The following is a 20948-nucleotide window of genomic DNA, read 5'->3' on the forward strand; positions in this document are numbered from 1 at the left end:
ACCCTGAGTATATTTAACTACCATTATGGCACAGGCCCCAGGCCTCCTGTCAAAACAAAAGTGTTATAAATACATAAGAAACCTGAGTATTTATCTGGCAATACCCTCACCTTGACCCGGTGGCACAGATGGCAATGTATATATGTGTGGAGAAGAGCAGGTGACACCAGTCTCTGTTATAACAGCCAAACTTGACCGGTCATAGAAGACACAAGAGTAAAACTCTCCTCGCTCCAGACTGGGAAGACCAGGGATTGATAAAGATATCTAAAAAGAAGAAAAAAATTAAGTGAGAGATGAAACTTATATGGGATCTGTAAGGATTAAAATAATGCTTTTAAAGGTGTCATCGGACGCAAAATTTGCATATATTGCAATGTGTGGACAACACAACACAACAACAACCCTACATTCGAATATTCATACTTAATGATCGCTTACTCGACACGCCATCCTAAATAAACCTGTCTCCGCCGCAATGATTCCGATCATTCAAATATTCATATTATTGTGTAATCGACGCTTCAACCTCAATAAACCAGTATCTGTGTGATACCTCAAACTTTCGAATATTTCAATTTAATATGATTTCTGACCTGATAATATGACCTGTAAGGTTGCCAGAATAATAATCATAGACTGTTTGTTAATAGGCCATTGGAGAACTGGCACACCGACTGAGTCTGGTTTATTTTTCTCCATCATGCCCTGATGAAGTTTTGGCTCCTTGCCACTGTCACCTTTGGCTTGGCTTGCTCAGTTGGGGACATTACATTTCATTTCAATCTAAGTTTTCAACTAAATATCCAAACAAAATTAATTACTGAATGAACTGTATCAACTATATCACTGATCTGCCCACATTGTTGCTATATGATAAATTGAAATGAGCTGATAACATCACCATTTTCTCCAGAGTGACTGTACAGCCGAATAAAATTTTGTTGTAATATAAACTGTTTAACACTGTGAAGCTACTTTGAAACAATCATCATTTTAAAAGTGCTATATAAATAAAGTCGACTTGACCCTACAATGATAAAAATCTATTCACTACATTTTTTTTAATCCTCAAAAACCCTAAACACTCTCAATAATCAAGCTGTTTTAATTTTCTGAGCAATATGTCATTGCTCAAGCTCTGCCCAAAATCGCTGATATGGATTATGCCATATTAGCATATTTCTGTCCTAAATTGTACACTTCACTTGCCCTATGTTTATACGTACATACACCATGGAAGCAAGGGGTGGGGTGTGCAGTAGGTCATTTGTTTTTTTATTATGTGACAGTGTTTGGAACTGAATTAACTTTGAGCTGTTTTTTTTTTTTTTTATTAATTTATGTGTGTGTGTGTGTGTGTGTGTGTGTGTGTGTGTGTGTGTGTGTGTGTGTGTGTGTGTGTGTGTGTGTGTGTGTGTGTGTGTGTGTGTGTGTGTGTGTGTGTGTGTGTGTGTGTGTGTGTGTGTGTGTGTGTGTGTGTGTGTGTGTGAGAAACGCACATTTCGCCTCTCCTCTCGGCTTATGTTGGATGGATTGAGAAATTTGACACTCAGGCATTGTTGCTCCATGTCAAAGCTCCACAGCCACTGATCTTTCTGATCCCCACGCGCACACTCACTACGAGGGCCACACCTGATGCACAAAGACGAAATGTTCAAGTTCAAGTAACCAACTATTCAAAACAAAGCATTCTGAATGTGAGGTTTTCAAAAATAGGAACTTACTTCCCCTCAAGAACACACCAGCCACAATATGGATCATGGGCCAACAGACAGGACTGACAATCCAAATGCTTTTCACACTCTGCTACAGGTCTCTTCTCTAGCTGTGTAAGCAAAAAAAAAATGTTGTCTAACAAAACTAGCAGATGATGTATACATTCATACATGCATGCATGTTTTTATATATTACCTAATTTTCTATTTCTGATCAGAGAAGCAACACACAATGTTGCTGTTCTGGAGTATGAAGTCTTTGAGCAGTGTCAACAAAATAGTTTTAGCATCACCAGTGGTTTGCTGGATTGTACAGTTTGAAGAATATGGCCAAAACTTAATCTATTATTGGTCAGTCAGTATCGTGGTTGAGAATACATTTCATTTGATTACTCTGTGAGCCTGACTCGTTTATCTTAAAACGGTTATGGTTCCCATTGTCTTTGTCTTTGTTTTGACCATAAAATGGAAGTCAATGAAAACAAAACTATTTGGATACCAACATTCTTCAAAATATCCACTTTGTGTTACACAGAAGAAAGTCATACAGGTTTAAAAAGACATGAGGGTGAATAACTAATTACATAATTTTCATTTTTGGGTGGACCTTTACATTACCATAAAGTTTTTTGTTCAGTTTTTTCAGTGCATGCTTTTTTTTTCTCTCCATCCAATACTAACCAGAACTACTTTGTCAACAGGTAACAACATTGACTGCAAATTTCACTTAAATAATGTGATAGTTACCATGTTACTCGTCAAGATGTATAGATTCTTCTCTTGATGGTCAAGCCTAAGCTCTCTGCTTATTAGTGCATTGGGCTGGATGGAAATTACTGCATATTCTTCCACTTCCCCGTTTGGGCCAAGAAACACCTTAAAAAATAAAATAAATAAAAAACTTTAATCAAAACTGAGAAGGAATTCAAAATATTCTTAATCAGGCACTTCACAAAATCCAAACTCTACATTTCGTAGGGTTACATTCCAGACTAGACATGGACTACACTAGTGTGGCCACCAGACTGTTTTCTAAATGTCTGCAGCTAAATGACTGTAACAAAAGATACAACACTACCTAGTGGAGAAGATCCTCTGCAGCTTTGTTCATGTAGGGATAAAACATCAAGAAAAGACATACAACATACTATGAGAGAATATTTGAAGCAGACTACTCCTGATAGCACTCCTAAATTTCTTTTTTTTTAATTAAAAAAATTCTACAAAAAAATAAAAATTAATACAAAGATCTAGTGCAGTGGTATTCAAACAGGCTGCTGAATATAATTGCTACATTTAACCATTTCTATGGTTTAAAGTGAGCAGCCCATCAAAATAACAGAGCAGTACACAGCACAAGAGCTAAGGGCAGATTATGGTAATGATCGCGCTACCGATATTTTCTAATATTCTCTAATATTCTCTTATATTCTTATCTAGAGCCGAACATGCTTCATTCAAGCCATTTCCATGCGCATCGCTTCTCTCTCCCACTGTAGATGTAAAGCGCCATATGATGAACTCCAGATTATGCGGTTATTTTAAAGGTCCCATGGCATGGATTTTTTTATTATTATTTTATAATGTTTCCTGAGGTGTTCGTATGGTTTTTACATAAAAAAATGTCATAATATAGAAATAAAAGGAATTTAGAAATGATATTAGCCCTCTGGCTGGAATGCTCTGTTTCAAGGGGCGTGTCTGCTGTGAACTTCAGTGAAACCACCCACTGTTGTGATTGGCTGACATCTTTGCATTTGAAATGACATTATGTGGCAGAAGGGGGCGTGGTTTAGAGAGGTCTGTATTATTTGTAACAGATAAAAGATTTGTTTCATGCTACTTACTTTCTATACTAAATCAAGACGGCCAGTGACGGGACTGACAGTATTAAATGATTTAAAAAAGAAAGCCACAGTACAACGGCGCCAGTGCGCTCACTACACACCAGCGATAGGTGGAGAGGAGAGAGGGTGATCGAGCCAATTCAGTGGATGGGGGTTATTAGGAGGCCATGATTGGTAAGGGCCAATTGAGGGTTACTACACCCCTACAGCAAAGAATGCAGAATTATTTATCTGACTTCGGCCATTTAACTAAACCAGGTTTGTGACAAGTTAATGTGTGCCTTTAGATTTTGCATTATTAATTAGAATATTCATAGCAGCATTTCATTTCATAATAAACAATGTTATAGTTTGGAATCCCATTTAGAGATGGCAAGGGAAGACAAAAAACTTTGAAATGACTAGTTAATTTTGTTTTGTGCTCATGATGATTTGAGATTATTAGATTAGGTATGTTGTTTGTTTTTAGTAGTTTATTACTTTGAGCAAAATATAAAAATTGTCCATACTTTTCTTAAGAGGTAAACCCAGCACACCCAGTATGTTTTCTCCACCCTAATGCCTTCTATGTGCCATACATGTAGGTGTCTAAATGTAAATAAATAAGCAGGCAAGCAAGTAAAGTTTAAGTAAAGTAAAAGTGAAGTGAAGTGAAGTGAAGTGAAGTGAAGTGAAGTGAAGTGAAGTGAAGTGAAGTGAAGTGAAGTGAAGTGAAGTGAAGTGAAGTGAAGTGAAAGTAAAGTAAAGTAAAGTAAAGTAAAGTAAAGTAAAGTGAGCTGCATGACATCACTGTTTTCTCCAGAGCAGCTGTACAGTTGAATCAAATTCTGTAGCATCCTGTTAACACTGTGAATCTGCTTTGAAACAATCTACATTTTAAAAAAGAGCTATATAAAGGTGACTTGACTTAAAGTTATATAAATACAAAATAAAGAATAAGAAAATATATAAATACATAAACCAATAATAAAAATAAAAAAACAATAAAAAACATCTGATCTAACCTTATTATATTCATATCCAGTTGGGAGAAATATTTACTTTTTTGTAAATACTAGTAAAAATTCTTAAGACATCAACGTGGCCCTCTGCACCCAAGATTCTGGACCTGGGCCCAGACCTCTGCTAAGAAGGAAATATCAAGACCGGACCTCTTGGAACTTCAATTCAGGCTAGTGGAAAAGTGCTCTATCACTTGAAGCAGATCTACTGCAGTGACGATTAGTGTTACTTTTTAATAGTTTTTTTTTTTTAGTATGATTTGTTATAAGACTTAACGGGATAGTTCACCCAAAAATTAAAAATCTGTCATCATTTACTCACCCTCAAGTTGTTCCAAACCTGTATGAGTTTCTTTGTTCTGCTAAACACAAAAGATATTTGGAAGAATGTTTTTAACCAAGCAGATAGAGCAACCAATGACTACCATAGTAGGGGAAAAAATACTATTCCATGGTTGCTCTATCTGCTTGGTTATGAACATTCTTTCAAATACCTTCTTTTGTGTTCAGTAGAAGAAAGAAACTCATATAGGTTTGGAACAACTTGAGGGAGAGTAAATGACGACAGAATATTCATTTTTGGGTGAACTATCCCTTTAAGAATTAAAATCTAAACTCTTTTTGGTGCCAGAGACCACAGGAAACCAAATCCAGCACAAGCATTATAATATTTATTATAGTGTGCCTGTAACCACACATCAGCTTATCGTATATTTAAAACGTATTTAATATTTTCATGAGTTTTGCATTATTCTTCAATTCTTTAAAATTTCTGAAATAACTAGCCAAGTACAAATTCAAAAAAAAATTCTGAAACACTTCTGCCTAAGCAAATAAATGGAAGAATTGCATGAAATAAAATAATAAGAAAAGTTGGGAAAAAACACTCATGCCTTGAAAACTTTTAAATACCTTGTGTAAGTTTCCTTGGGAGTCTCCTAGAAAGGCAATAGTATGTTCATCCCTTACACTCACAGCCACAGCAGTGAGTCGGACAGAAGGGCTGTCAAATATTGGCTCAGCTTCCACAAGCACCCGACTTGCCATTGGACTAGGGGTGTGATCAGAGCCACATGGGTAAGCATCCAAAGTGTTCTGTATGGAGACGAAGTCAAAAAATAAAACAAAGCATTAGACTACTGAATAATATTCAAGGTATATTGTCAAATACCTTTTACGGTATAAATTCTACAGAAAACAAAGTTTTGCATCTTGCTGCAGTCATATAGAAGTAAGTGTTTTTAATGGATATTTTATTCAATAAGAATGCACAACACTATTTATTTTTTGCTATATTTTACCTTTTAAATGGTAGTGTGTGAGTAAACAACAGCTGTTATACCCACTTATACTTCCAATAGACCAGTTTAGAATATTTATATATGGCCACACAACTGAGGTGGTGGAATGTGATGTCATCATAAAATGGTGCCATATTAAATTATAGGATTGCTTCCTCTGAAGTAACCCAAAGTTAAATGCTATGTTCCCAGGGCACAGCTGTGATGGCTCCGGGTTTAAAACTACAACTTCAGTTACCCACCTAGATTATTTAACCTCATGGTTTAATTTTAGTGTATCACAAGTGGTCAGATAAAACACAGTTTACACCTGGTAGTAAAATTAGTTTTGTCTGAAAAATTGAAATGGGGGAGGGTAGGGGCTCTGATCTGATTTTAAGGCATGTTAATGGGATATAGTAAGACAACTGATATTAATATGCATTTTATGTTGGCCACCTGCTATTATAAAGATAATTGATGTATAGAAATTTAGAATTTCATCTTGCTATCAGGTCATATAAATAAATAGAGCTTATTCCTCCTCGAGTGTGAGCTCCATATTAATTTTCACACTACATCATAGTATATAGGCCATAAAAGCCTTATGTATCACAAATATGATACTCAACAAAAAACTAAACAAATGCAGACTTTTAGATTTTTCAATAATTATCCATGATCTACAAAAACTATTGGTAACACTTTATTTTACAGTGTCCTTGTTACATAGGTTGTTAAATGTTCTTACCATAGTAATAAGAGTACAATGCAACTAACCCTCAACTAAACCCTAATCCTACCCAAACCCTATAGTTAGTCCATGTAGTTAATTAATATTACTCAGTACTTAAATATATAATTACACTGTAATAATGACACTGTGAAATAAAGTGTAACCAAACTATTTTGTCAATAGGTAGTCTGAATTTTTCCATGTTTTACAGTGTTATATGTCTATTAACAAATCAGGCCAATGACCATCTATCTCTAAAAAACACTTAAGTTTGTCACAGTAGAACTTGGAAGCTTTTCAAACCGGTTTCATGAGGCAGTTGGCAGTTTTCAAACTCACCGATGGAAGATTGGCACAGTTTGATTTGACTTCATACTCAATGTATGCAGCCTCATGTCCATCTGCACGGCCCATTTCAGTGTAGCACAGATCTCTTGTAGCATTGATACGTTTATCCACTTCCTCAAGTGAAAACACACATACTGCGGACTCTTCATTGGGTCGACTGGAGGAAGCGAAATGGCTCGAAAACACCCCCAAAAGGACCTCTTGTTCCAAAGCAGCTGTGCTTTTTATTCCCATAGTCTTACCTAACTTTGGCAGGCCTACATGTAGAGCTTGTAGGAGGTTATAATTCTTTCCTCCAGCTGAACGGCAACTTAACGGAACTTCTACGTATGAATAATACGCAACATCATCCAAACACATACGGGAAACATACGTACGATATTCTCTTGACTGCGATTTTAAGTCTCTCCGATAGAACATGAAGTAGACATACGAGCGATGGGTAAATGATGTTACAAAATGGTGGTCATACTCAGAAAGCCTCCCAGCCACCGCCAACTTTGAAGTTTCTTCATATGAGAAAACAGGCTCCATAACTAAGTTTCGAGTAGATATTGGGGGTTGGCTGTTGGTATAACCACGCCCTACAAACAGCACTGGCTGTCGTTTCCCACGGCCTCTAGTGAGTGCCACAAGTCCTACTGTAGAGACATTAGGGTCATTAGCCGCCACGTATTGCGTATCCACAGGCCTCTCTGCAGAGAAAAGCACTTTGCCCACTGCATCCAAACTTCGTTTCTGACATATTCCTTGATAAACACTTCCACAACTGATGAGCTCCTGGCTGTAAGGATCCACAAGTAGTAGCTTGTTGTGGTTATTGGTCCATTGTGCCTGTGGGCAGTTTGCTTCACTAATTGGAGGCAGGCAGTCACGGCTGTCTATCACAGGGCCTGTTTCTTCCTCTGCCTCAAGCTGAAGTTCGGAAGAAAGCTGATAGAGCCGATCACGGGCGCCTAAATAGACCCGACCCAATGCAGGGTCAGGATGCAAAGCCAGGTGCTCAAAGAAGGTGTCATTGCGCAAGAAAGTGGGGTGATGGTTGGAAGAAGCAGAGCTCTGGGTAACCACGCAGCTACATAGTATGGTGAAAAGAGAAGAGAACACACACACCATCCCAGGTGGCATGTCAACTATTCTGAGAACAAAGAAAGAGAGAGGATGAGAGGGAAAAAAGTCAAAAGTAAAAAAAAAAACATTTAAAAAAAGACTGAAAATTACATTATAACATTCCAAATTCTTTAAAAATAACCTTCAGATATACAAGGAAATCCTTTAAACTGCTTAAAGTCAGCATGAAATGGAAGATGCAATAGTATTAACTAGGGCTGTGTATTGCCTAGAATCTGGCGATACAATACGTATCACGATACAGGGGTTACGATACGATATATTGCAATATATTGCGATATTGTAAGAGAGGCAATATATTGCGATATTTATTTTTTGTGGGGGTTTTTTATAATTTAAAAGAATAAAGAACACAACCATAAGCCTAAAACACAAGAAAAAATATTTTATTTAATTAATACAGTATAATTTATATCACTAATCACTATTTTGTGCAATCTGAGTGAAGTAAAATGTAAAGTGTAGGATTCTTTATGTGTATATGTTTTAAAGGTTCACAGTATAGCAGTGGCTATTTAACAACAGAAAGTGCAGTCCATTTCATGACTGAATGACTGTTTGTTTTATATTTAATACAGTTAAGCTATGTTCTATAAAGCAGTCTATTGTATAAGGTGCTATTTCAAGTACTGAACTGCAGAGCTGGTGCATCCATATCCACATCTCTATGATCTTTCATTCTTCTGCCACCGCTGTCAGTTTTGGTGTGAGCTTTTTTGTTATTGAGAGGAAAACTTGCAGTACATTCTATCGAAATGCTTCTCAGCAGCGCGGGTGACGTCAGGATGTTAAGCGAGCTCTTAGTTTCAATGTGTTGACCGAGAATTAGATTTTAACTTGGCCTATTTTGCAAACAAAATTATTCTTGTCGATTTCCTTAGTGGCTTCTTTTTAGCTGAAGCCAAAATGAGTCCACACTTCAGCTCTGTATACTGCAGGAGCGGAATAATTCTGTCATCTTGAGAGCTGGGTTTGCTAATGTAAACACTAGCGATGCACGCACTTTTACCTTGCGCTTCTCCGGCTCCGCGTCAGTTATACGTTCTGAGATAACACTGCCATCTAGCGGTTGGGTGTTATACATTCTGTGGTTAAAACCAAACACAAAGCCAAGAATCTTGGATGTAAATAAATAAATATATAAATATCGATACAGTATCCCCAAACATAATATCGCGATATTCACGTGTATCGATATTTTCTTACACCCCTAGTATTTACTTCTCTATAGTAATGTATGAGTAAAACGACTACTTGAGCAAGAAACAAAATGTTTGGGTGGGACCAAGCGGCAACCTCTCCTTGCCAAGCGGCAACCTCCCCTTGAAGCCATTATGGAAGTAATGTAAACTGTAATTCATCAACAGGCTCCAGAAGGGAGCAGAATCTCATTGAGCCCCATGTTAAAATTCCCAACTTTACAGCAGAAAAAAACATGTTTACAGCCTGGTACAAATTGTGGTTTTGGACTATTTGGCTAATTTTGACCTTCATGACAACTGTGAGGGGGGTGACATTATTTATAACTCATTCATTTACGTTATATAAAGCCTTAAGTTCTGCATAATTAAGGGCGTGGTTACTTTGAGTGATAAGTGGATAGCCATTTATCTGCCGTCTATAGTCATTGCATCACCTAAGCTCCGCCCTCATCCCGCCTTTTTGCCCATTTTCTGTTATCCAGGAGTGACACGCAATGACTCACTCGCAAGATGGCAACGCCCAGCTCGCCCCTACTTTAAGCTTCAGAACGGCTTATCGAAATCCAATGGATGACGTCACGGACACTACGTCCATATTTTTTTATAGTCTATCGTTTATAGTAACTAACAATTAAGTGAACATTTTTTATTCTGTCATTTACTCACCCTTAAGTTGAATTTCTTTCTTCCGGGACCCCAGTGACTTTCACAGTGTGGGAAAATTAGTAATATAAAAAGTCAATGGGGTCCATATTTTTTTTACAGTCTTTGGGTGGGTCTACTTGATTTTGTCCAACAGGATTTTTTTTGGATAATTGGCTTTTCATTGTATGCTATAGAGTAGTGCAGGTATGATGCATTTTTGTAGGCAAAAAAAACTGAAACGAGTTAACATTTTAGCACTTCTGGTTCTATTGTCCCAGGGTCAATGTTTTTTTTTTTATTCATGACATTTTGGTTAAATGACAAATAAAGTTAACAGAAGTTCAAGATACTTTCGAGTTTTATTATAAAACATAATACACCAATATTACCCTACTCATAATTTTAAGCTGTTTACGTGTCTTGAAAAAGACTGTTTCTAAAAAGTGGTTGCTAACAAGCAGGTAAGCTGAAGTTAGCTTTTACAGCCTTGTTATGCTTTTAACAGTGGGAAAATGTTTTTTTAGATAAAAACCAAGAGTTTAATGGAAGACAGAGTTTAAAAAGGCGATACAAAAGAACTTAATTCGGCACTCGCACGCTGTTTTCTGTGCTGCTGTTGCCTCTCATATATAGTGCACGAATACCGAATTGAGTTCTCTTTCTCGTTCCCTTGCACGAGCGGACAAATAAACACAATGTTATGACAAAACATCCTTCACTGAAAAAAAAGGAAAACACACATTGTCCAGTTTACGTAATCATATTATTTGCAATTTATGCAACATAATTGTGTTTCTCTTCTAAACGTGATTACTTTGCTTTCGATTAATGTAATTCTCTTAAATGTGCAATCTACTAGAATACATTATTTGGGGTTAATGTGAACCAATCAAGTACTCAAACATGATTTTTGCTGAAACTGTAGTTCCCAGCATGCTTTGCTTGGGACTGACGTGAAGACTAAAATTGTTGAACTTAAGTGTTATTTTATGTGTTTTTGGAGCAAAATTAGATAAGGTGGAGATGTAATATTGTTTAATAGTGTTTAATGTTTAATTATGTTGGAATAATTAGAGCCATTTAAATTATACGGGGTTACCATAGTGGAGAAAAGCGGAGCGATTGCTTAGGCTGTGGACTGAGACAGCACATGTCATTTAAGAGCATTTCATAGCACTTGACATGTTCATTACGTGCTATTGCTGACTAACAGATTGAAAGCTAGTTAGTGCAGTCTTAGAAATCAGTCATGTGACCGCACGCTCAACCCCGAATGCCCTTTGTGACATGCTGGTTCGAAAATAGGCATATCTGAAATAAGCAGTTAGGGCTGCCCCAGTCTTTTTTTCTCCTATTAGTTGTTCTTTTAAGCCGTTGTTCACATGGCGCTGCCCACCGTGTCATTGTCTGCTATATTTTGCTTATTTATCCAATCCAGGCAATTTGGTTGATAAAACATTGATTAAAATTCAGATACAATTTAAATAAAACAAAATTAACTATCAAAACTTAGCCTAATAAAGTGATTCAAATCATTTCTTCTATTGCGCATCTTATGTGTCCTGTTCACTTTTCATAATCAACGTAGATTAAATAAATAATTCAAAAAAATTATAATATTTAAACATATGAAACTAAACAGGTCTATGTGTTTTAATAGCTACAACAAGTATAATAGTCTACAGAGAAATTCAGGGAAAATCGATCCACCGGTGAACGGTTCATAAGTGGAGCTCCGCTTCGCTTACATGCTCTGGTAGGTAGGCGGGTTTTCCACATTTTATGTCCTGTCGCTATGCAGGCTCTTTTATTGTCTATGACAGTGTAAACAGCTCAATAGCCCCTTTTTAAAAGGCTTAATGCAGGCCCTAGTCCATTGCATTGTGACTGCAAGAAAGATCAACAATGTCAAAACTGTGATGTGCAGTCAAATATCCCGGTGTGTATGCTGTTTAAACAAGTGTCCTTACCGATATGCTTGTTGTATTTGAGTGATAACTTGATGATGAAAGTGCAATAGTTTAAACGAATGTTCAAAAAAATTAATATAATATTAAATGGGGATTTTATTTTTCTTCTTGCCGCCCTAGGCTGCATAGTTCACCTAGGCTACACACGCCGGCCCTGATTATAACTATAAGAAATTAACATAAGAAATAGTTTCCCTTTCTTTTAATTTTTTTTCTTGTAAACTCAACAAAAACATCTCTCTTTGAATAAAACAAATGTGGGGAAAATAGCTCTTATAATTAAATAAATACATAGAAATAAAAATGGCCATTTAAAATAACTGTAATGGGTCTCACTACTACAATCCTTAAGGGCTCATAAAACCAGTAAAAAAATATCTGCCCCCTTGAAGTTGCCACCACTGTTCGGCATGTTTTACACAGTACCTGTGTTTGTAACGTGTCATTTCTCCTAAATCCAAAATAATTCCATATAGCTGAAGTTTCTTTCCTTCCTTCGCCATCGTATTTGCTAGCAACTAAATTGACACCTCACAAATCAATCTGAGCATAGCTGACACTTCCTGGGGCTTCACCTGATTGGGCAAATGGTATGAACGGGCCAGCCATGTCTTCAGAGCTAAACATGATGGGTCAAATGTTTATTAGGCTACTTGTCGCATGTAATAAACTGTCTTCCCTTATTCATCGTGTCAGGCTGTCTGTTGCGATGTGTTCATCGCACGAGTTCATATCGCGATGAAGATGAAAATTCGATGTATTGTTCAGCCCTAATCCGTATATTAAATCCCTGCATTAGGTCTTAAAGTGATAGCAACCTAATACACCTGCTGCTGTCTGTCATTAATCTTAATCAAAGAACAAAAGAAAGAAAAACACTCACTGATCTTGACTGTATAATGGGTCCTGCACACTGTGCGATTTTTCAAAATCCTTTGCGAATGTCCCTTGTCAGACTGTACGAACATGATCGCCATGTCACACTGTAAGATCTCAGTTGACATTAATGTCAGACTGCACGATAGTGAAGGCGCGCTAAAAACGGACGCGCGCAAGAAAACTCACCCGGAGTTCATATCATCAATGAATGACGCGTTCAGTGACAGTGAGCTGCATTACACGCGGGACTGAAATGCTGGCTACAAAGAAATCTCTAGTACTCGTTTTGGTCATAGTTTGTCTTCAAAAACGGAGATATTTGACTGTCGTCGTAGGAGAAGTCACACTGCAGGATTCTGTGCCAAATCTTCTGACACTGCCAGAATTTCGTCTGAGGTAAAATTTGATCGCAGCGCTCATTAATCGGCGGCCGGTGAACATGCCAAACTAACGACCAAAGACGTCAGATTTTAGCCTAGGATCAGAGGAATCTTTTAGGATTTGCTAAATTTGTCCCAGATGGCCAAATCGTGCCCAAAATCGCACAGTGTGCACCCGGCTTAACATTTGTAATTTTAATAAGGATTCATCTGTATTTTATTTATACAAATAAAACTATGCAGTGTTACTTTACATTTGATTTCAATTTCTATACACAAACTTTGTTCAACTGCATTTATTGCTAATTTGTTTATATGTTCTTACTTTCTTACTTGTCTTTATTAATGTTTGAAATTTATATTAGAAAAATCAATATCAATAACCCTAGTCATCAGAATCAAAGGAGAAAAGATTGTTGCAAGAGGGAGGGGAAGTTATTTTGATTAAATTACAAAACATGAATAAAAAAATAATTATCAATTTCATGGTGACTTTAAATATAACTCATCTATACAAAATATTGTTATTTTTACAAACAACATAATACATTAACACAAATCAAGAAATAATTATGTGTGCGAGCGAGACAAAAACAGAGAGTTAAAAGTTCTTACCAGGGTTTGATCTGCAGGGTCGACATGCATACACACAAAACACAGTCAAACATACATCCCCATCAGCTAAACCTAGGTCACACATAAAAAGAGAGAATTTTGTTTACATTTTGTTTAATAAATTACAAAAACATGAACATTTACAGCACTTTAAAAAGAAGTCAAGTCAAGTGTATGGATTTGGCAGAAGCATCTTGAGGAGGTTTAACATTTTGGGATAATTACAAAAAGTCACATCCAAGAGTCACTGGAAATACATGGCTCTAGCTACATTTCTGCATAATATGATTAGTTGAATTTTTCAGGTGAATTTTTAGATACATTACATCCCAGCATCATGAAAAATGTCAGTGGATACATTTTTGCAAAATAACATTGTTTTGCTTGTAGCTAAATGTGACTGTGGCAAACATTTTACTATGTTGGTTAATGCACACATCACAGCAGTTTGAAAATTTCTGGTTAATGGCGCTAAAAGGTTAATGCTCTTTGCATTAAACATTTCCCCCACTCTAAACTCTACTGTCTAGATACGTTTTTCGTGTCCAATAGCACTTCTATCAATGCTGTTCAAAAGCCATCACCTACCTTAATGATAAAAAAAAAAAAAAAAAAAAAAAAAACACAGATTTGTGGGACAAGTTAAAATATGGTGACAAAAAAAAATATGGTGCCTTGCAAAAAGAGTTTCAGTATGAATCTCTCATTCATCTGTTTAATATGATTTTCAAAAAACTCACATTTAAACAGAATTGAGCCGTGTTGCTATGTGATCTAAAACTACTTCATCCAATCCCTTTATACAGTAATTTGCAGAGACATGTAATTATGAACTAATAAATAAAAGTAAGAAAGGGAAACTGACACTGATGAATCTACATATATAAGACCACTCTTTCTTTTATTTTGAAATGTAAAGAATCAGAAAGCACAAAATAAAATCTTAGCTTGGACAAAAAAAAATGCACACATTTGTTAAGATCCCTTCCTTTCCTTTTTTTTTTTTAAGTGAATGTGTGATGATGTATGATTGTTGGCTGTCTTTGTTATTTTTATGTTACCTGCCTAGGGACTGCAGACGAAAAATAGTTATTTTTACTAATTCTGGCATATTTACATGGTGTATTTTTATACAACAATGTTCATGAATATGCTTGGTCCCTATCAAATAAACTGATAAAATAAAAAATGTGGGGAAGATCAAAAGTTCTTGAGTTATTTCAGGTAATGTGTTATGATAGCCCTGTAAACCTGTAAAAGTCAAAACATGTTTGAAATGGCTTTTCAAAAGACGCTATTTTACTAGAATCTGGTGCCGATAGTGATTGAGTATTAATAAGAATGTTAAAATCAGGAGATTCATAAATCAAATGCAATGTGATATGATTTTTGTGGGTATTTAAGGAAGTAGTATTTATATTTCTGTAAAAAGAAAAAAGAAAAAGAAAAAAGAAACACAAAGATGCAGCAGAACAAAAATAAATTAAAAAATAAATAAACTATTTAAGAATCTTCTTAAGCCACTTAAGTCACTGTTTTTAGTGCCTTATGTAATCCAGAATTACTTATTCATCATATCATTTTTACAATTAATTAACCAATTTTTACAACTGTGTTGTGCATGCTTGCTCACTGTTAAATAAATTAAACTTTAAAACATTTTTAAAGGGCTGCCATTCACTGACATTATAATGCTTGGATTAACCAGGACATTTTTTTATATAACTCCGATTGTATTCATCTGAGAGAAGAATTTCATATACACCTAGGATGGCTTGAGGGTGAGTAAATCATAGGTTCCTTTAGCCTAGAAATCTAGACGCACCCTAGCGGCAGCAAATCTAATCTGCCCGGGAGTGTCGTCTAGCAACTCTCAATACCCTTCTGAGCTGTATTCCCCTAACTCTTGCCAGGCCAATCACATCGTGTATAGAGTCGGTGGGCGGGGCAATAATGACGACGGCCGAGTTGCGGTTGCGTGCTTCTAGTAAACACAGAAACTGGCGAACGGCGGTCTTTCGAATCAGCTTTGACCGCGACTCTGGAAGACTTGGAGTTAAGATTTTCTCTGAGAAAAGAACAAAGAACGGCACTGAAGTCATTCTTAAAAAGGTAAAGATGTGTTCGGAGTTTTGCCGACCGGATACGGCGAATGTTTAATCTATCGACAAGCTCTGTTTCACCTTCTTTGCTCTGGTTGGTTGTAGCGCTATCCTATCGCGTGCAGAGGGAGTTTGAAAGACAACCGTTTATCCCGCCCCTCGGATTGAGTCCTGTCAATGGTGAGTTTCCAGACCAAACATCTTGATGTGGGTCTGGCTTGTCAGGCTAAGGTTCATTTTCATTTTGGGGTAAATTATCCCTTTAACATGTTCCAGGAAATCCCTTATATGATCAAAGGCATTCAGATGATGAATTTAGCTGATTAAAACGCAAAGAGACGTTTTGTCTAATGAATTAAGTCAAATCGTAATTTCAGTTAAATTTCCGCTAGGCATGCAGGCGTCCGATTTAAGAGAACATAATAAGATTCAAGGAACAACCAGATAAAAACAGCTGCAGACTGACCAGTTATTTGGAGTTATTTGAATCAATGCTGAAAAAAAATACAAATATTAAACTATAATAAACATATCTTTAAGGCTGACCAATCAAAATGATTCTGACCACTTGTTTTTGTGACAATTAGTGAATAGTGAATAAGAGAAATACAAAAGAAATGAGAAGCATGTATATCTAATCACAAACAGATCTACAACAGTGCCTAGTGTAAAGGACAAAACACTTAGAAGATAATTAAAACATAAGATACATTTATAAAAAAAATTAATACATAATAATACATTTAGTTACATTTTTATACGCCTACTTTGTGAGTCACTTTATAAAACAAAAGAGATCAAGCAACAAATTACAAAATGGTATATTTTATGAGAAACAGCTGGCTGTTTACAACAAACTATAGATTGTTCACTCCTATAACAATCATTGGTTTACTTGTGTTCATTCACTTGTCTACAGCAAAAAGCATAAAAGAAGATTACTGGTAATCAGAAAATGCTCTAAAATGTTCCACTTGACCTGATTTTTTTTTTTTTTTTTTTTTTAGAATAAGCGCATCATACAAATGGATGAGTTATTATTTATCCCTTTTATTTACATTACTTTTTCGCTTATATGCCACAGTTATGACCATATTTGGACAAAGTAATCGTGGTGAATAAAGGCACATTATTAGAAAGAGAAATCCTCTAAACCAGGTCCATGAAAACATTTTTACAGATTTCAACTTAGCACGGACCAAAGTTAGACATTCGTAGACATTTATATTCAACTCACAATCCTATTCGTATACCAGCGATATATCCTAAACACCTGCAATAAAATCTTGCAAACCTGATTAGTTACCAGAATGAGTTTTACACATTTTTTCCCTGAATCTCTGATTGATAGGGGCTTTAGAGTAAATGCCATTTATAGAACTAATCCCAACATAACAAGTAGCTTCTGGGTAGGGACTCTGTGAACTATATTCCTTTAAATCAAGGTATACCTCCAACAATTGCAGTTTAATTATTGCTTCAAAGATTAGAAATGTGTGAAGCAGTTTTAACTGATCTGACCCATTAAACTAACATTTGATAATTAGTGGCAAGTCGATATAAAAAATGATGATACCACAATAATAGACCTGCAGTGCCTCGTTCAATTAGTGGCACAGCAGCCTCTATGAAAGGTTTGCGTGAATACAAGTTCATTCCCTGTCAGTTCAGTTGCACATTGAATTGAGTCTTCAGTCCATGAGGATACGTTCAGCACAGTAATGCTCTGTAAACACAACATGTCTAAACCTGAGAATCACAAAAGGAAAGTATTTATCTTAAAGGGGTAGTTCACCCAAAAATTAAAATTTGATGTTTATCTGCTTACCCCCAGTGCATCCAACTTGACCTGAAAAGGTCAAGGTGTCTTTGTTTCTTCAGTAGAACACAAATGAAGATTTTTAACTCCAACTGTTGCTGTGTCCCAGTCAAAAGAGTTGTGGGGGTAAACAGATAAACATCAAATTTTCATTTTTGGGTGAACTATCCCTTTAAGGAAATATCAGCTAGACTCTGTTCAGAGGGAATTTGAGGACAGTTATAATAGTTTTATCCCTTCCTGTCGGCTAAACATTCCTTAAAAGTCAACTTGTAATGGTGTTCACAACACATTTTTCTTCCTAATGTGAAATTCAAAAGTGAGACAAGCTATTCAATGAGAGAATAACTTTAAATGGTGGGTCTTGGTGTGCTTCCAAACAAACTGGTGTGTTTGACTGAAATATGACCGCAACACAAAGACATCTAAATGAACCGTAAACAGAATATGATGGTACAGGTGTCAGAACAGCACCTTTCTTGCAGCACATCTTTCTTTGTGTGAAACAGAAGAATTCCTGGTGCTGTTCTGACTCCTTTACACTTTTTATAAGCTCTTTGTGAGTTTGTAGTTATTATAGGTGCCCTAGAATGAGTTGAAACAATATTTTAAATTGTTCTCTGATATCTATTATAGAGGGCTTATTTAAGGGAAAAAGACGTTTTTGCCTTATTTGGAAGAGTCATGAATATTAATGTTGAGCTCTGTTCTGATCTCAAATGGAGATTGATAAAATGCAGCTTGTTTATTGGTGTTTTCAGATCATCCACGCGCGAAAGAGAGCTTGTGTGCATATGGTTGCCAGATTGTGCATGTTTAGGTAAAACACCAGATAGTATACGTGTTCTTTTCACAGAAAAGCTCTGATTGGGGGATTTAAATTACTAAAATCTGGCAACCGCAAGCATGAATGCTCTTCTTTCCCTCTGACAAAACTAAAACCAGTGGTTTTTGTTCCAAGTTTTATTTTTTGAACTACATTTTAGACTAGTCTTTTTTCGTCAATGATATTGCATGTTTATAACGCTAGTCACAATGTAGGCTATGCAGTGACCCTGATGTACTTTGAAATACAAGCATGCAAAAACATCATAGTTCAATTCTTAAATATAAATATAACAATATTCACTTTAGCGCTGGGAAGATGAATCTGTATTTAAACTGGGTCATTAAAGGTTTAGTTCACCCAAAAATGAAATTGATGTCATTAATGACTCACCCTAATGTCGTTTCTCACCCGTAAGATCTCCGTTAATCTTCAGAACACAGTTTAAGATATTTTATATTTTAGCCCCAAAGCATATGCACACTGTACTGTCCATGTCCAGAAAGGGAATAAAAACATCAAAGTAATCCACATCATCTACTAATCAACTAAATGCTTAATTTGTATTACATACAACAACTCAAGGAAAAGAAAAGCCAATATCTGCCACAGATACTTCAGGTGTGTCTCAAACGCATGCAATGACAGTGTAAACAGAGGTGTCAAAAGTACTCACATTCATTACTCAAGTGGAAGTATAGATACTAGGGTTTAAAAATACTTCTGTAGAAGTTGAAGTATCAACTCATTCTTTTTACCAAACTAAAAGTACTGGTTTCAAAACTACTTAAAGTATAAAAGTAATGTAAGGGGAAAAATGCCAAGAGACAAGCTTAGGCCACAACACAGGGGCTAGGGCTGGACAATAATTCAATATCAATATATATCGCGATATAATTTTTTTCAATAACGGTGATATGATTTTTAAACACATTTCCGATATTTCGATATGACTGACGTTCAGGGCGCATGCCATCAGATTCAGAAAGAGCAGAACACGATTGGCTTCTTGCGTGATGACGTAGGCCTACACCACGGACACGCAGCCAGTGCTCAGCAGTAGTAGGCTGATAGATCCAACGCGGCACAATTTAGCTACAAAGAGAGTTTCCCTGACCGCAACACAAATGTGACTGAACGAGCTTCCACAAGTAAGGAGAAATAAATAGTTGATAAGAGAAGAAAGACTAACTTTCTTTAGTGGCGTGGAAGTGGTTCGTCTATCTAAAGCACTATTCGCACGGGATTAGTATTATCTAGGGACCTCTGTGATTTAGAAATGACTCCTCCACATCTGAGTTTTGCGTGGCGCATTCGCACGGGATAAGCAAAGCCTGTGATTTTACTCGAATTTACTGACTTCTCCCTGATATGATGTTCGTTATAGATAGCTGTATGAAATCATAAACAAGCATCGATATCGTTTTGATTATTTTACAGTAGCCTAATAAATAAATATAATTTCGTTCAGTTAGCGAACAGACGCCATGAACTGAGCTCAGACCAGCGGCAGGAATCAGATTTCATTTATCACGAGTAGGAAGCTGACAATATACGGCGGAAGATTCAGTTTCAAAACTAAATGTAAAAGCGCCTATTTAAACAAGATTGTCATTGTACTATACTGTTCTGTTCTGTTTTTCATTCAGAACAGTATTGATGTTAATATTAAACACACCATTCAATCAGATTACTCTCAAATTGATACTCATTCTAAAGTGAAAGTATAATCCGTGTGGGCGCGGCTGCACGGGAATTAACGGTGCGCATTATGAATGCAGACTTTATTCTTCGTGAAAGATAAAGATAGAAATGCTCACAGGGAGAAAAAAAGCTTGCAAAAAGTATATACAATCCGCCTAATCCTGGCGATTCGCACAGGACTAATGTTATCACAGGACCTCGGTGTTCGGCGAAAAATGGTAGGTAGGCTAATTTGCGGGGGAATTTTTACTTTACAAATTACAGACATGGCCAATTCGCACGGGATTAAGATCACAGACATTCTCTGCAATTATTACAAATCACCAGAGGTCCCCAGATAATACGAATCCCGTGCGAATGGGGCTGATATTAAACTTGTGCCGGAGAGGTGCTGACTAGGGGTGTAACAATACATCGACATAGATGCATCAATCTAATGTCTAACAATACGATGCCAAGCATTACAAATAATCCATGTAGACTATTTATGTAAGAGGCAAGTGGCACATTTGTTTTAATACTTTCCACATTTGCACACAATGTCATGTATTAACACCAATGCGTTCATTCTCGTTTAAATTACCTTTCAAAGCTTGTGAAAGACGGTCAGACATGGCTTCACGAAAATGTATAATTTTCTCCTGTTTAAAGCCTTGCAAAAAGCAGCGTGCACTCATCTCAAACAGAGCACAAATAGGCCACTGAATTGAGTCTTATTTTATTTTATTTTTTTGTGCATCAGTAG

General features: G+C 36.3%; 1 protein-coding gene across 1 annotated transcript in view; it reads right to left on the reverse strand.

Annotated features, from left to right (window-relative positions):
• plxnb1b (plexin b1b) overlaps nt 1–20948 on the reverse strand; it is a 91688-nt gene that overhangs the window by 39510 nt on the left and 31230 nt on the right. The window contains exons 2-8 of the mRNA XM_067459402.1: nt 13753–13824; nt 6922–8068; nt 5479–5661; nt 2466–2594; nt 1728–1828; nt 1503–1635; nt 111–267 (exon numbers count right to left, since the gene is read on the reverse strand). Of these exons, the coding sequence (XP_067315503.1) occupies nt 111–267; nt 1503–1635; nt 1728–1828; nt 2466–2594; nt 5479–5661; nt 6922–8058 (1840 nt within the window). The 5' untranslated portion in view covers nt 8059–8068; nt 13753–13824. The remainder of the gene's footprint in view (nt 1–110; nt 268–1502; nt 1636–1727; nt 1829–2465; nt 2595–5478; nt 5662–6921; nt 8069–13752; nt 13825–20948) is intronic.

This window comes from Pseudorasbora parva, chromosome 12 (genome assembly GCF_024679245.1).
Source record: "Pseudorasbora parva isolate DD20220531a chromosome 12, ASM2467924v1, whole genome shotgun sequence".
In the NCBI taxonomy this organism is placed as follows: Eukaryota; Metazoa; Chordata; class Actinopteri; order Cypriniformes; family Gobionidae; genus Pseudorasbora; species Pseudorasbora parva.